The sequence below is a fragment of the Protopterus annectens genome, chromosome 5.part1 (assembly GCF_019279795.1).
Source record: "Protopterus annectens isolate FY-2018-M chromosome 5.part1, PAN1.0, whole genome shotgun sequence".
In the NCBI taxonomy this organism is placed as follows: Eukaryota; Metazoa; Chordata; order Ceratodontiformes; family Protopteridae; genus Protopterus; species Protopterus annectens.
Window position 1 is genome coordinate 411,773,004 of NC_056736.1, and position 17,846 is coordinate 411,790,849.

The following is a 17,846-nucleotide window of genomic DNA, read 5'->3' on the forward strand; positions in this document are numbered from 1 at the left end:
AGTGATGATAACACCTTATCTTAAATGTTCTAGTAAAAACTTAAACCAGATGAATTAGAGAGATAGAGACAATCAATCACTACAATAATAAATGAAGCCCTACACAAAAGCCAAGGTACAATCCTAGGTGCACAGCCTTGATGTGAGATAATTGGGCAGCACAGTGGTGCAGCAGTTAGCATTGTCACCTCATAGCAGGAGGTTCTCTTGTTTGATTCTCAGCTGGGGTCCTTCTGTGAGGAGTCTGCATGTCCACCCTGCATTTGCATAGATTTTCTCTGGGTGCTCAGGTTTCCTCCCACATTCCAAGGACATGCATCTGGAGTGTTTCTCCCTGGGCCTCCATTGAAAATGGGTTCTGTCCCAGTTGGACTTTCCCAGACCCCCTGGTAAACAACTGTTAAATGATAAATTTGTGTTACTGAGGCAGAAGAAAACCAAACATCTTCAGTCTTACAAAGTGAAAAGGATTAATTATTACAACTGACCAACATACCTTGACAAGACATTGTTTTTGAAACCTGTTTTGGAAAGCGCTTAACCAATAAATAATTCTTTGTTTTGGAAGTGGTTCATTGGTTTTTGTGGTTCTAAGTTTGTTTCATTGGTGGAGTTCATGATGTCTTTGAAACCTTTTACATTGAAAGCATTCTCTTAAAAATGATGCCTGCCACTGTATGTGACCTTGATTTTAAACCAGACTATATCTCTGATCCTTTTGGTATTGACACCTACTGTGACCAGATCCTTCTAGACTATGACAAAGAGATGTATATCTCAATGATTATGTATACTGTGAGATTATAAAAAATATTTTTTATTTTTTGCATGCCCCCCCCCAACATTAACACTGAAGTCGGGTAATTGCTGGGACCTTTTCTACATATCAAGCATGATATTTTACTGTTTAAACGTTTTATTATTTATAAACACAGCTCTGTTCAAATTTCAAAATGATGTGTTAAATTATTTCTCTTCTTTATAGCCTGAGCAATATTAAAGTTTAAAATGTTTTTGGTGTTGCAGTTATTATAATAGAGTAAGAAGACGACAGCAACTAAATGAATCTGTGCACATAGTCACTGATATAAACTGCAATGAAGGGAAAAACAAGAGGAACTCATGAAATATTGCAAATGCTTTTAAAACTAATGAGTTGTCATCCTTCTTTCAAGAACTGGGTAAATGTAGTGTCGCCATAACAAAAGGCATCAGTGTCTGTCCATTACATTTTATTAAATTCTTTGCCCTTTTGAAGCATTTGATGACATGCTGGGAAGGAAATCAACCAACCAGAAGTTAAGACATCTGTTCCTGCAATTGCTAGCCACATTGGAAACACTTGCTTTGCATCTTTACACACAGAGCCTCAGAGATAGCACACAAGGCTCACCTAGGCATTGCACAAACTAAGACACTTGTAGAAGAAAAGTGTTATTTCACTAATATGATAAAACGTATGTTGAACACATGGTTAAAAACGCAGGTGTTCCACTTCAGATTTCAGAACTGATAGAAGATGTTTGTAGATGATATAGTACTGAGAGGCAAATGGTCCAAATGGACATGTATGTGGACTCATAATGGCACATTTATTTATTTATTTATTTATTTATTTATCCTCTTGGTCTAGCATAATAACTGCAACAGTAAAGACATTTTAAACGTTAACATTGCTGAGATGATAGAGAAATGAAATGAGTAAACAGAGCATTTTGAAATGTGAAGACGGAGATTGATAGGTTCAGTGGCTTACCTGCTACTGCCTATGAAGATAGTTCCATTCACTTATAACAACTTGGATTACAACTTCTGGATTGGCTCCTTAATGCTGATGGAAGGCTGAACAGGTTTACTACAAAGTTTGCATTCAGGCTAACAAATCTTGATATATTCAGAAAACTTGACATATCAGATTACAGTATCCCATCAGTGAAAGTCTTAGGTGAATGCTGATTGGCCAGACGTTGCATGGATGTGGATGTTTATTGTTCTCAGTTATGCAGTAGCATATGGGTTGCATCCTGCCAAGGATACAGCACCCAGCCAGCTTCCCAAAGCTCTAACCCCCTCCCAAACAGTCACTCTGGCTGCCTATAGGCTAGCCAGAGAGGGATTAAACATCTTCAGTACTTTCTTGCTATCTTGTGCAGATGCATCTCTGAGACCTGTCTGGTGCAGCAGTCAGATATGGTTTCCTGTTAGTCAGACAAGGCCACGCTTTGGGCACCCCTTCTCATAAATTATAATTTGAATATCTTTAGTGTTTTTACTGCTTTTGTGGTAAATTGCAGTATCTCCCTTTAAAAATACTGTTTTAAAAGGCTCATCTGTAGCTGTTTCTTGAGCACTGTTGCAGTCTGTCTAAGGATTGCTTTCTAGGATGTGACTGTCATTTATTGCCCTAGGTCTATATTTAAGTGTATTGCTTGTTTTTAAAGTTATTTTGGGCAGTTAGAAAGTATTCCTGCAGGAGAATAATGGGATTATATGTGAATGCTTCTGCTTGCACTTGGTTTGTTTAGCTTTTATAGGATTTTACAGGGCAGCTAATTTATTTAATTCTGTCTATTTTTTGACAAGAAATTATTGCATACTACTCCTGTTACTTTGTTGTGGGATACATTTGATTGGGATGTAAGGGTTGTGTGCTGTTTATGCCTACTAGTAACAATTTATCTTCTGACAGACTTCTTCAGGCATAACTAACCAGCAAACAGGCTACAGCATGGATATGTACCCTGGTCCTGCTGGTCCTTCTCTTAACGTACCTAAAAAGAAAAAACAATTGAAACATGAGTCTCTGCCTCCCATGTGGGCTATTACTGTGCCTCAGATTATGGTGGGAGACTTTGAAGTGGACACTGCCGGTTCCTCAGACCATTTGCCTATTTCCTTGGATCCCTTTGGTGTAGCCTTGTCAGCCACTACAGATCAGGTATTGAAATATATCCTCTGAGGCTATTTCAGTGCCTTCTATAGGACATGGGAGAACCATCCAATATGATTACAAGATATACTTTGAAAGGATCTTCTTAAGGTGTCCAGGGAAAGAGACATTTTATTCAGGATGACATACTGCCCCCTAGCCATTCAGCCATTATGAATATACCTAGAAAAAAAAAACAGAAAGTTAATGAAATATGGGTGCCAGAAGCATAGCTGGTTCAACCAACTGCCCTGTGCCAGTACCATGTACCAGTGCCCTACCCACTCAGCTCTTTAAGTGAACACCAAAAAATAATAATAATAATAATAATAAGGGACTTTAGTATAATATGTTGACAGCTTATTACAATCACATCCATCCCCCCACTCTTCCACTGAAGAGCAAGTAAAAAAAAACACTTTACTGTAATATACCACTCACTATATTGTGGCAATTGGCATATTGCAGTTAGATCCATGCCCCCCACCCCCGTCAACTCTTACAATGAAGAGCAAAAAATAATAAAAAAAAAGAAATAAAAAGAAATGGACATTCCTTCTGCTGGCACACTGACCAGGTGACTAGATGCACCCCCCTATCCCATCCATTCAGGTCCTGTTTCTGTGCTTGGCCCTCAACCCTCCTTTCCCATATTTTATTAAAAAAAATCATGTCTTCTTTCAAAAAGTAGCAAACAGCTTGTTACAAATGTAGTAAACAGTTGCTACAGTTTATACCCTGCCTGCACTAAATGCAATGGTACTCATGGTTTAGAAAGAAAAAAAATGTTTTTAGTTTAATTGTAGCAAACTGCTTGCTACAAATGTTGCAAACAGTTAGTACAGTTTTTTGCCTGCCTGCACAGAATGCTACAGCTCTCAGGTTGTAGTTAAAAAAGAGAGAGAAATGTTCCATTTTTTTTACTTTTAAATTGTAGCAAACTGCTTGCTACAATGTAGTAAGCAGTTTGCTACAGTTTAGACCACACATGGAGTGCTACAGTGCTCAAGTTTGATTGCAAGAAGCTGGTATTGCATTTAAGAAATCCAGATCAGCTAATCACTCCCCTCAACACTTTGTACCCAGGGAAGCTGCCCTTCTCACCCTGCTCTTGTTGCACTACTGCTGGGTGAAATATGCCTTCATTTAATACGCTGCTCCTGATTCTAAGGAAGAGAGTGAATTTTCTGATAAATATGGTGTTGACAAAGACAGGGTTTTCTCACCCTAGGATTCTATAGCCCAAGGTCATCTGGTCACCTGGTTGGTGAGCCATTAGAAGGAATGCCATACCCCCATGAGTAGAAATGCAATCCAGAGATATTGCAGGAAATGATCCAGATGTTGAGAATACCTCAAGTAGACGTTTGCCTCGTTTCAAAACAGACAACTAGACAAATTCTGCTCCAGGAATCCTTGCATAAAAAGTGTGGAGAGCAAATGCTGTTTTATTCCCATGATCAGTGATGTTCCTATAAGTTTCTCCACCCTTTGCACTGAATTTCAAGGTACTTAAAAATTCAGAAAGACTTACCAAAAAACATTGTGATGACTCCCTTTTGGCTTAGGGAAAATTGGCTCTCTCTACTTTTGGAATTGGCCATGGGCAATTACCACAAATTTCCTCACAAACTGAATCTATTCACATAGGACAAGAAGAGTTAAATATATATTGATATCAAGCAACTGCAACTGAATGCCTGGATGATTCAGTTTTGATATCTTTTAGGCATATTTTCATGAGACAATACAGCAAGTAGTCAAACAATTTATGAAAACGCGTATTTATTTATTTAACATTTGTTTACCGGGAAAGTCTGACTTGACAAAGTCAATTTTCAGTGGAGGCTCAGGGAGAAATGTTCCAGATGTATGTTTTTGTAACATGGGAGGAAACCGGAGCACACCTACATGAATGCAGGGAGGACATGCAGACTCCGCACAGAAGGCATCCCAGCCGTGAATCAAACTGGAGAACCTCTTGCTGTGAGGTGACAACACTACCACTGCACCAATGTGCCATACACATACTACATATAAGACTCCCTCACAAATAAATACCTACATCCTGGAATCTCAGTTTTATTCTGGAGAAGCTGAATTTGTCACTTTTTTGCTGAGATGAGGTTTATTACTTGGAAAGCATTTTTACTTGTTGATCTGACATCTGCAGTCTCTCATGGTGGGGAAACTCTGTGTGTTTTCCATAGAGATAGGGTAACCCTGTGGATTAACCCCACATTCATGCCTAAGATTGTCTCAGTGTTTACCTTGAATCAAGCCATCAGTCTTCCAGTTTTTATCCAGAGCTAGAAAACAAAGGAGAATAGATTCTTCTTCCTTGGATTTGCACAGACAACTCAGGTATTACTTTGACAGAACCAAGTCTTTCAGAAAAGTTGACAAGCTATTTATTTCCTATACAGAGGAGTAAGAACAGTCAACCTGTATCTAAACAGACTATTTCTAGATGGCTGTTCTCTGCTATTGTATTTTATTACTCCCATCAAGGCAAAACCATTCCAGTCAGTGTTAAGGCCCATTCTACCAGGGCCTTAACTTCTTCAATGGCATATTGGAAAGGGGCAGATGCTTGACGCATTCTAGAGGCAGCTACTTGGTCCCACACCCATGCAATTACAAAGCACTATAAACTGGATTCTTTCTCAAGGTCCATAGCAGGCTTTGCGGGGACCATTCTCCAGGAGCTTCTGGAACTTTAACCTTCCTCCTCCCAAGTTGGGTAAGCTTTGAACATAGTACAGTTGTGTAAGTTGTACCTACCCATAACAGTAAATATTCAAATTCCTCATAGCTGCAGCATCGTCACCTACCCACCATCCCCATTGTTGGACATAGTTGCTGTGGGTTACAACTTTTATTGTTGAAATGATTGTTGTTTGCTGTGGTTTGTCTTTCATTGGTTACACTAGCTGTGGTTGTTTCAGAAAAAAACTCCCCTTTTTTTGCTTTGGGGGCAAGAAAGCAGTGAATATTTATAGTCACTCTGCCTGCTTTTATACTGCCTCCAAAGGGGATTCACCTGTAGGCAGCCAGAGAGACAGTATAGTAGGGGGTTAGAGCTTTGGGATACTAACTGGGTGCTGTGTCCTTGGCAGGATACAACCCATAGGCTACTGCAGCAGTGAATAATTCAAACATCTGCCATTATTGGTAAGTGCAGTTTATACAATGGTTTCAGTTATCAGCAGTTGTCATTTGGAACACTGTATGACCAATGAGTGGTAGAGAGAAGCACAGAGATTTTAAAGCTTTTGTGGTAATTTGTACCGATTAAACTTTTTTATTCATTGATCTGAAGAAGCCGTTTCAGATCTTTGTTCTCTTCATTCAGTGTCTTCCCAAAGGTAAGATTTCATTGCCTAGCTGTGTTTGAATAACTCCTGAAAGAAAGATGTCAGCCCTGAAAATTATTAAGCTGTGCGTGTTTGGATTTAATGTTAAAATTGTTATATCATTTTAAGTTGTGTAGATGTTACTTCCATATAAAACAATTAGGTCAGAGCATTAAAGTTGGAGAGTACAGTATAGTAACCACAAAACTAATTCCTTATTAAAAAAAAACATATTTTTTTCTTCTAGATTTCTTAGCTGGTGGACATCAGATTCATGCAACATGATTAATGGAACAGATGGTGCTGTGTTTCATCCATTTGTACAAAAGGATGAAACACTTTATTTGTTTGCATCTGATCTTTGCAGGTAAGTAATGGCTTTGTACAGTGCTGAAATTAATTAGAAGTGAAGCCTGCCTTTTTTTGTCACTTTACACTTGATTGCAGTGGGATACAGAAATTATATTTTTGTCAAAAGCAGCTTAATTTTCAGAACATGTGCTCACGTTAGTAGTGAACCTATGGTGTTGGTGGCCCTACTTACTAACCGTGAGTACAGCACAAAATTGTGTAAGGTGGTAACAGAAGGATATGGTACACTTCTTTAGATGTAGAATTACAAAATATGGATCCCAGAGGCTGAACAGAGTCAAAAATTGCACTTAACCATTCTCTGTGGGAAATATTGCCCCTATACTCCCTGCAGTTCTTACACTTCTTACTTACCTCTGAGTTGTTAAAACTTGGCTGTAAGAATAATTACCCCCCCCAAAAAAATATATTTTTTGAAATTTTACTCTCAGAATTCTGTGGTTTAGAATTTCAACACTTAAATGAAAGCAATGTTAGGATGGTCACCAAGATGCCACTGTGTTCCCTTTATTTACTTTTACACAAGGCCTTTGGAAGGGAATCAAATATACCTGGCTGCACCGCACAATATGTCATCATTGTATGGTTACCATTTACTTGGCACATTACACACTTATGGGAAGAGTTCCACATTAAGGTAAGGTGTACAAAAGAGTACATTATGCAGTCTACATTTAAACAACAGTTAAGTACCTAGGTGTGAGTTTGGCTTTGTATATATGCTGTTAAGTTCAACAGCACAGTGCAGCCTACATTTTATCTAGGATATTATCTGTTGGGGAAGTCTACAGTTATAAGCAGGGTGCAGATTATGGCAACACCATCCACCATACAGGTGTACAGCATAACAGCACATGGGATTATTTTCCTTTTAGGTGAAGTAAACAGTGAGGAACCACTGTACATCGTATACTTGAATAGCATGCATCATCATGCAACCTAACATATTTATGTATGTATTTATTGACATTTGATTATCAGGAAGTCCAAATGGGTAGGAGCCTGAGGACAAACGCTCCAACATATTAGAAAACATTTTAAGAACAATAATTTTATTGTCTTTGAAAATGATACACAAAACAACTAATGTTTAAATAATTATACAAAATTAGATATAATATGAAAACATATACCTGTACATCTTTGGTGATTGGCAGAATGGTTGAGGTGTTTACCATATACACAAGGTACAGGGTTTGATTTTTCACCTTTGAAAAAAAACTGTCATGGCTTCAAATTACCCTCAATGGCAGCTAGCCTAGTACTTACCTATGAAAAATGCAACACAAATAGGAATAGTGTTCAGCAATCTGCATTGTGTTTATTATTCATTCCTGCATAATAGTTGCTCATTTATACCTCATGTGAGTCTCATTCTTTGTGATTTGATTATAAAAGTAGTGTCCTGACAAATTAGGATGTTTTGCTTTGTACTGATGTCAATATGGTTCAGTCATGTATGTCAACACATGTATGTAGACTGCAAAGAAACATCACATGGATGATGTCATAACTGATACATGGCTAGTATGCCACATTCAGGTATACATTCATAGTTGTTTTTTGTAGTTTCCCTAAGTTTTTTCATTCAGAAAGTGTTGCTGAAAGGGGAAAAGTAAGAAATCAAATCTAGTTCTTCTTCTTTTCCCGGTTAGGGGTTGCCACAGCAGATCACCTGTCCACTCATGATTGGCAGTGGAGTTTTACAGTGTTGAATTCCACAGAAGGCACACACATGCAAGCACTCACGCCTAGGGCCAATTTAGAGTGTCCAATCCACCTACAACATGCCTTTGGGATGAAACTGGAGCACCCGGAGGAAACCCACATGACCACAGGGAGGACATGCAGACTCTGCACAGAAGGCACCCCAGCCAAGAATCAAACCAGAGAACCTCTTGCTGTGAGGTGGCAATGCTAACCGCTGCACCACTGTGGACGCCCCGAAATCAACTCTAATTCTAAGGACTGCTTTTTGGCAGAGTCTGCTTTGGCTTTCCATGTAAGAACAAGTGACACAGGATGACATATTTCTCCTGCCAGTGATTAACAGCTTATTGACATTTCAGCAGGGTAAGGTCTTCAGTAAAAGCACCATTGATGCATTAAAAAATAGTAGAAAAGTAGACAAGTTGTGTATTGCAAGTTTCTGAACAGTATCTGACTGAATGGTAATGTCTGCATGTTTTCTCCATTTTATTTCTGACTAGTATAACAATTTGGTGGAAAGTAAAATTTTAAAACAGGGTATACAGTTGTGGGATTGTATGTGCTTCTCTTGCATGGTATAGCTGATCCAAAGATCTTGTTTTGTGGCAGTTGTCTTGTTTACATACAAATGCCATACAAATGGACAAAACGTCATGTGTATGAATTCACTGTTTATTTATATGTGGCAAAAAGTAATATGTTATGTAGGGAGGAAATACATTGTAGGATATGAATATGTGTAGTTATTCTTTAAGTGCTTGTTTGCTTACTTTCTAGCGAATTATCTGTTCATTAGTTTGTTATTCTGGCATTATCTTTTGATTATTCTAGATACAATATTAGTGCACTTAGAAATACTGTCATAAACACACAAAGACATTGTTTGTATTTAAATACATCATATATGGGGCTCTGACTGGTGTGTGCCTGCCACAGCTGCTTTTAGTCACACTCTGGCTGTGATGCTAGCAAACATGCAGTTATGTCCTTTCTTATCTGCATTAATCTTTATTAATGTGATCCGTCAATAATATTAGCATATGTACTTAAACTTGCAAATTGATTTGAGACTATATGTTTGTAGTCTCTTTCCTTCAAGTGTACTTGACTCTCCATCTGTCTTTTGTTTCCTCTATCATGTATGCTAAACCTGCATTCATTAATGCTGTCTACTTTTAATGTGTTTCCTGCTTCCTTACTTTTTTAATCTTGCAGTCTCTTCCCTATGTTTTATTTCATGCATATTCTTAAAGAAAACTTTTACCACATCAACTGTTTTCTTCTTTGTACCTTTGTGGTCCTGGATGTTTTTACTGCCTCCTTCTGTTTTTCCTGAAACAATTCACTGTCTTTCTCCTTATCATCTTCTTTATATATCATGGATATCATGAATATTGGCATTTCTCTTATGTGTATTGCAGTCTTGGCCTTGAGAATCATAGTGGTTTCATCACCAACTCACCATTTTTAGAGGACTTGTTTGCTAACCGAGAGGATTTTTTTCCCTTTATGATCCATGGCCGGACTTTTCTTCATTTGTTCAATCCCGTCCCCTCATCTAGAGTATCACTGAAGTAAACTCATCCTCCCAGCTATTCTAAAGTGAATATTTCAAAAGACTATTTACTTGGCTTTTAGGTCCAGTGGTTCTTGGGTGCTTCTTACTACAGTGTATTGATTAACATTAATGTGTAGATAGATAATTAGCATCTCTTGGTAATATCAGCAACACTGGCCTGTGGTAAAATTTTATTCCTGTATTGTTCTCAATGTGTCTTTACTCTTTGTATATATGAACAGATCTGCATATGTCACCTATGAACAGGATATGATTGTGGAAGGAATCAAGACATATCGTTTCACCGTTCCCAAACAGGTATTTCAGAATGCAACAGAGAATCCTGATAATGCAGGCTTCTGTACTCCACCAGGGAACTGTTATCCTTCGGGGCTCTTGGATGTCAGTTCTTGCAGATATGGTAAGGAGAAAGTCACAAGAATGAATTCTATTAAATAAACTACTGCAAACAATCTATATATGTGACAGAGCAAACTTGCCTTAAGGTTTGATTGGCCTGTGAGTAATATGATACTATCCCAGACAGTGGTGACTTGGCTGCCCCATCTCTAACTTCAAAAATTTAAATGAACTCAACCGCTCAGTGTAGGATCAGTATAGCATGATGGAGTGTGCACAATGAAATTTAATCTTGTCTCCCAACAGATACAGGACCCCTTCACCCCCAAAAAACTGTTTTGTTCTATTTCAGTACCTCAGTCATTAACATTTTACTATAGACACTTTTTTATTTTCCTAGAAGTAATAATGAATGCTGGCTGATAAACTGTTTCATAATTTCTAAATTGCCACACTTTGGTAGTCCACCTAACTGGATAACAGTTAGGAGACAGCTACTGCAGTTCTGCACAATTTTCCTTAAACTTTCTCTTCAGTTTTTATCCCGTACTATTCCCTTCTCAAAACCCTTCCTGTCCCCCATAATTTATAAAAATAAATTTTTACTAAATGGTTTCCTCTCCATATGTCCAGTTTGATTATTGGTCCACAGTTATATGCTTTTGATTTTGCTGGCTAGACAGTAGTGCAGTTGCTGTTTTTAAAAATACAAATAATGTGGTCACAAGAGCTCACCCCAAGACCCAAATGAGCTTTGCATTTTGTGTCTTGAGGTTCAGCATCTAGATTCAGATTGTCTGATTTATAAGAATTTTAGCCTAGGACTAACCTTGATATGAGGAATACGCTGGCTCTAAAAGGTCTAAAAGGGAGAAGTGCCAAAAGTGAAGGAAGAGGAGAAGACCAATGACAAAGACAGGATGATTCATCCAAAAGAAAAAAACGGAGGAAAGAAGACTAGAAGAGTCATATACATCTATTTTAGAGAAGTTTTCCCTGGCAAAGATTCCCAGGACTTCTTCAGCAATTATTAGACCATCAAGATCCTATGCCAGCCATTATGAAAATTAAACTTCTTCAGTGTTGGCACCCTTGGCAGCAGTACAGGTATTGACACTAATACCATCCTACAAGGCCAAAAAGGATTGGTGCCAAGGGCCCAGTGACAAATCTGGTCCCAACATTTTTGGGAGCCATTGTTGATGTTGATGGTTACAAAATTTGACTCTTTGGTGCTGGTCCTCTTTGCTGGCATCAGTGCCAGAGTTGTCGATGCTGGCAACTTTACCTCTCAACCTCTTAGAATAAGAAATATGGACAAAACCACAAATAATGGAGGGACAAAGGACTAAAAATAGGGACAATTTTTAAATTTTGCTCTTACAAACTTAGAAAGTTGATAGGCTAGAATAACAGGTTTTGCATTAGCATGAATATATGAATATAATATAAGGATATGAAGTCTGAAAATCAAATGTCTGCCATTATTTTTTGACTTCAGTCTTCAATGATTTGTCAGTGATTTACCAGAAAACTACAATTTTATGAGAAATGGTCCAAAAATATGAGTTGAAAATCTGGACATTCTGCAAAAATCAGAACAGCTGAGCCCTATGCTGGCAAGTTGTGCAAATGGTTTCCCCCTTGAACATCAGTATCAACATTATCAGCATCAATAGTTTCCACCTTTGGTATTTGGCAAAAGGTTCAGTGCAAAGGCAATTGGCCCATATCTTTCAACATGAACAGGCACCTGCTCTACCAGTTCCACCATTAAGCAAAGTTGAAGAAGAGCATTTAGGCTAGTCATCCATCTTGACCCTCCCAAGGGCAATAAACATCAGAGGCATAGGAGACACCCCAGGTCTGGGATGTCTTCTCCATAGGAGAGTTCAAATGAGCCCCCCCCCCGAACCCACATAGGAAAAGGATGTGTAAGAGGAAGTACATAAACTTAGTTTTGGAGTCCCTCTCCTCTGATATGAACTTTGATGGGGAGGGGCTTTGCCCTAAATCCTCTTCTGAGACACCAGATTCAGTGCAATTCTTGAAATGGTGAGACAGAGATGATCATGTTCCATTGACCCCACCACCCCTTAGGAAGAGATCCTCCAAGAAACCTACAAGTCTTTATGCCCCCCCAGTAGTCTGGATGGTACGTCCACTGGACAAGCTTATTGACATAGTGTGTTCCGCAGCTTGGAGTGAGACAGATGTCATGGAGCTGATTCCATGTAAGCCCAACAGAGTGCTGTGCATCTCCAAGCAGAGCCGTATCCAGCACTAGGCGAGCTAGAGAGTCACCTAGGGCCCACTGGCTGAGAGGGGGCCTGCTGGCCAGGGGACTACCACAACATTTAGTTTCCAATAAAACAAAAAAAACCCCTAAATTTCTTCTTTAAGGGTATTCTTCATTAAGACAATGAACACCCTTTGGCCTTTGTGTCTGTGTGTGCGTTCACACACAGACACAAACACACACACACACACACACACACACACACACACACACACACACACACACACACACACACACACACACACACACACACACACATACACACACATACCTCCTGCTGTTGCTTCTGCTTTTCCATGTGTGGAATTTAAACATAGTAAGCATGATTAAGGTGTGCATGAAATGCCCTTTGTGGAGATGGCAGGTTAGTTAATTTACTCAGGCTCAAACCCTGTACCTTAGTTACAGGAGCCAAAGACTGAATCCTCTACACAAACTACCAGATCCCTCAAAGTGCATTTTCAAGGGACTGGGCTTCAGTGCAGTTTCAAGGAATTGTGAGTTTGTGTATTTTCAAGGAATTGTGAGCTTCAGTGCATTTTCAAGGAATTGTGAGCTTCAAGGGAAGAGTAGTTTATGTTCATGCTAAGTCTGTCTTCAATGTGCAACTGTTTTGCTTACCAAATAAGCATTACTGTTTGTGCTATAAAATTTGAAAGCAGTGTTAGTAGCACAACAGGTGACATGCTTGCTTTTGATACAGAAGGCTATGGGTTCTACTCCCACATCATATAAATGGATTGCAGATACTGTGTTGTATTTTAAGGGGATGGGAGTACTGCAGTCCTGAGTGTTAGTGCGTCCTCCCTTGAGCAAGATGTCTAGTAACCAGAAACTATGAATCTGTTACAGGTTTGCCATTTCATTTTTCAAGGAAAGCAGGCACTGAATTTGAAGATGAAACACTGAAATATAAAATTGTTTGCTAGCAGCAACTTCTTCATTAGTTACAGATCTCTTTAATGTGGAATTATTCAGATGACTTTTACTTCTGCAAAGATTGACTAATATTGAGTGGCCTTTTATGGTTGGAATGCTCTGAAATGAGCAGTTTTGTCATTATTGGTTCATACATTTTATTTCATTGCTTACTGGAAAAATGTTCAAAACTGCAAATTTAAAACACGCTCTAACAAGTGGTGTTGTATTGTACAAGGAGTATGATTTAATACAACCAGGAAGGTGAATCAAAGAGCACATATGAGTATGCATGGCCTAAAATGTGTGCAAGGTGCCTATGGTCTGAAAATAGCTCAAAGTACACACCTATAGCTACTGGCAAAAAGGTGGGAAAATTATTTTTTCATTTCACTGCTTGTGCTGTATTTGTAAGGTAGCTATGTTACCATTGCATTGAAGAGCTGGTGAGCCCTAAGGATGAGTTTACGTAAGAGTTTCTGGTGGGAGGCAGTGTCAAAAGTTTTTTGATGTCACAGAAGATAGTGGAAACTAAGGTTCCAGCATTTCTGTGGGTGTTTACAGAATTAACAAAATTCAGCAAAGCAGTAGTTGTTGTGTGATGATGATGGAAGCCATAATGGGTTGAAGACAGAAGCTGGTTACCTATTAGATAATTTGGTAAGCTGCTTATGAATACCTTTTTTCTAATATTTATGATAAGGGAGATAAACTGGCATTCGACCTATAGTTTGAAAGATCTGTATTAATTCTACCCTTGACTCAATACTCATCTGCACATCCTCTAACTTACAAAAACCTCAAGAAATTACTCAATAATCCTTTACAATCATAGGTTCATAGGTTCATAGGTTAGTACTAGGCTATCGGCCCAAGGGCCTAAACAAGCCTAGCCAAACAATTCCCCGGATATTTCTTCCCACAATATTTACTTCCCTGGACCCCTGTCTAGCAGGGTGACTGACATGATCCCTGGGGTGAATTTCCTATCTCCCATCCAATTGTCATGGTTCCTTTTGAAGAGTTCCAAAGAGGCACTCTGCTTGACATCTGAAAACATATAATTCCCAATGAGCTTTTTCTTGGTTTACTACGTTATTGCAATTTTTAAATTGATATATTGTTTTAATTGTGCATGTATTTTTGTTTTATTTTATTTTGTTGTTGTACTGTACTTTGAGCAATGAAAGGCATTTTGTAAATAAAATTTTGAATGATTGTGCGACTGGTTGCTTGACTGATTAATTGATTGATTGACTGATATTAATTAAAACATCTTTCTGCCGCTGTTTGAGGACAGGTGGTAATGATAAAACTTTGCAAGGGAGAACATTAATTCACAGTGTACTGGGATAAGCTTGTTAGCTGCGTGTGTACATCTGCCATGGAGGAGGGAGAAAAAATGGAAAGAAAGCTAATGAACCCTATTATAAGAACAGTCCCGGTTATTCCTGTCTCATACACCATGGCCAGTGTTTGTTATTTTTATCTCATATTCTATCAAAGTATATATCACTCATAAAAAATGTTTTGTATAAACTGCCTTCCTTACCAGTAGAATGAATATATGTGTATCCAATCTGTATGGCATACAAGAACAGCAGAGGACAAAGGGAAGTGCTAGTTGCATAGTATAGCAAAGTTGACTTACCTTGTTTTATATATATATATATATATATATATATATATATATATATATATATATATATATATCATTCAAAAGCTAAAAAAGAAATGAAAAAAGGTGCCATTTCTACACTTCCCACAACACAACATCTTGTGAGTAACCTAGTTTCTGAATGCGGCAATTATGGACTAGCGGAACTGAAGCAGCACTTTTGATGTAGGTGCTTTGTGTCCCCATAGAGAAGGGTGTCATAATCTTATGGTATAAGCATCTACTGAGGGCAAAAATGGTCCTCAGCAGAAGATCATTTTGTACACAATCTGGAAAAAAAATGTGATAAAAAGCCTGGATCCGTGAAGAAGACAGTTGGCACTCTGTGACTCAGACAAGTGGTGTTGGATTAGCAGCCTCAGCAATGGAAAAGTAAGGCAATAGGGGGTGATGAAGGGCCCTGTACCACTTGCCTCTCTCAAGGGGTGGGGATGGTTATGTGCACTCAGGGGTACAAAAAGTTGGTGTAATTTTCCTGATAGAGGCTAGAAAAGCCATCTCTTGTGTTTAAAGTAGGAGCAGGGCTGTTTGGAAGGAATACTGTTTGTGTAAGTGAGGGGACGTCCACTGCAGTCAACCAACTGCATGCCCTTCTCAGTATTTCACCAAATGCATGGTGAGAATAGGGCTGAAAACAAGAAAAATAAAATGATTCACTCCTTGATGGTTGTCTAAATGATTAGGTAATTGCAGGTTCAGAATGCCAAGTGAAGCTGTTAAACAAGTTGCTCACTATTAGATCACTGTTGCAGTAGTGTAAACTATATGTGACTTATCGTGACAAGGATCAGACCAGCTGACAGATTCTGAAGCTTTAGGGAACCTTCCACACTTTCTAGCCACTGAATAACTTGAGGAAAGCAGTATAAAGACAAAGGATAGGGCTTCAAAACTTCACTACTTTCTAGCCGTCAAAGTGCTCTCTTCCATGCGGGCTTTGAGTGATTGATGGATGGCTAATGCTTCTCCAGCACTGGGCAGATAAGTATACCATTGGGGAATACCTTCCACATCTTCAGTTTTGAGGATAATTTTTTTTTTATTTTCTGTCAGAAAATTTATGCTCGAGGTTAGAAGTGATGTTTTTAGTGGTTGTCACTAAAAATTTTACCTCAGATCTTACATGTTTTGGTCATGGCTCTCTGTGTGGAATGTCTTTCAAATAACTAATTTTTCGAGTGAAAAGGTTTTTGTCTTCTGTTAAAACCTGTAGCTAGGGGTTAGAGTTAAGGGTTTAGTGGTTTTGGGGGTTCTCATTAGCACTTTTTGCCTCAAAGGTTATTTTTGCTGTCAGGTTGTTTCATTGACTCTTCTAAGCTCTGTTGTGCATTTTTCAGAAATCTTTTTCTGTAGACAGTCCTGGTTCCCTCCAGGGACTCCTTTCAAATTTATCATGTTTGCAAGGAAAAGTGTTACTTTTCTGCCAAACAGTTTTGCTAGGGACTGGGGCTAGAGAAGTTGGTAGTTGTCACTAAAAAATGTTATCTCAGAACATAATTTTGCCAACAGGGGGTGAGAACAACTCTTCAAGGCCTCTCTAGCCCCTTGTCAGACACTTTCTGACCTTCTGCATCAAGGACATGGACCTCAATCTTGTTAACTCAATAATTTCTTACCCAAGCTGCAAGAAGAGAAAGTTATTTGCAAGGCTTCATTCTTGGCTTTGGATTCCCCTTTGCCTCAGCCATTGATGGGTGACTCCACAGTACCCATGTCATGTTCCTTAGACTGCTCATCACTTTCTTTCAGTACCTATGGTACTGATCCCTGTGGGGCAACTAAAGACTAGGAAGAAGTTACATCCTCTGTAGCTGTTCAGCTGCCATTTTGGGTGAAGGACAGCTACTCTTGGCTGCATCAGGGAAGGGACTGTGGTGATGCTTCTTCAGTAAACCACCCCAAGGAAGGGACCATCCTTCAAGCAGCTCTTTTTCTTGTGGGTCTCTCAATAAAAAGGAAAAATAAAGCTAGACATTTATTTTCATCTAACACAGATAAGGAGGATTAGCCAAGCTTTGCTAAAAGTTTGTTTAGAGCCTTTCAGTCTTTAAATGCTGCATCCTCCCCTCTTTTATAAAGGAAAATGTTTTTCATCTCTCTCAGATTCTGATTCCCAGCCCTTGGGACAGGAATTAGACTTAAACTGTGTTTCTAAAGTCCCTACTCCACAGTATGGGACACCTGACTCTGAGGAGAAGCTTTTTTTGCTGATATTACTACCTCAATTAAGAACGTGGCTGCAAAACCCTTTGGCACACAGCTGTCCAAACAAACAAACCTTGTTAACTGAAAAATAAAAGAATACTGCTACACAGGAAAACAGTTTTAGTGCTTTTGTTTATTTAATCTTGAACTTTATCAGAAACTGAATGCAAACTGAATAAAAAGTCACATAATTCCATTTAAATACCAAAGGAAATGACATCAAACTTTTAAAACATCCAGTGAGTTAGTTTAAAAAATACACATCTTCATTAACTTCTGTTGAACTTAAAAAGACAGTCAAGACAAATACAGCTTCATAAAATCTTATATTTTAACACAAATTTAAGGTGAGATCCTGAATATTCCCCAGATAAAAAGGTATAATGTGTTCCTTCCTCTGCTGAAGTCTTTAAAAGATTTGATGAAAGATGAACAATAATTCATGGGATGCACAGATATTT

At 38.6% G+C, this 17,846-nt stretch overlaps 1 protein-coding gene across 1 annotated transcript in view; it reads left to right on the plus strand.

The window, feature by feature from the left end:
• Positions 1-17,846, plus strand: part of LOC122803174 (lysosome membrane protein 2-like) — a 476,872-nt gene that overhangs the window by 370,525 nt on the left and 88,501 nt on the right. The window contains exons 6-7 of the mRNA XM_044072789.1: positions 6,533-6,652; positions 10,168-10,346. Of these exons, the coding sequence (XP_043928724.1) occupies positions 6,533-6,652; positions 10,168-10,346 (299 nt within the window). The remainder of the gene's footprint in view (positions 1-6,532; positions 6,653-10,167; positions 10,347-17,846) is intronic.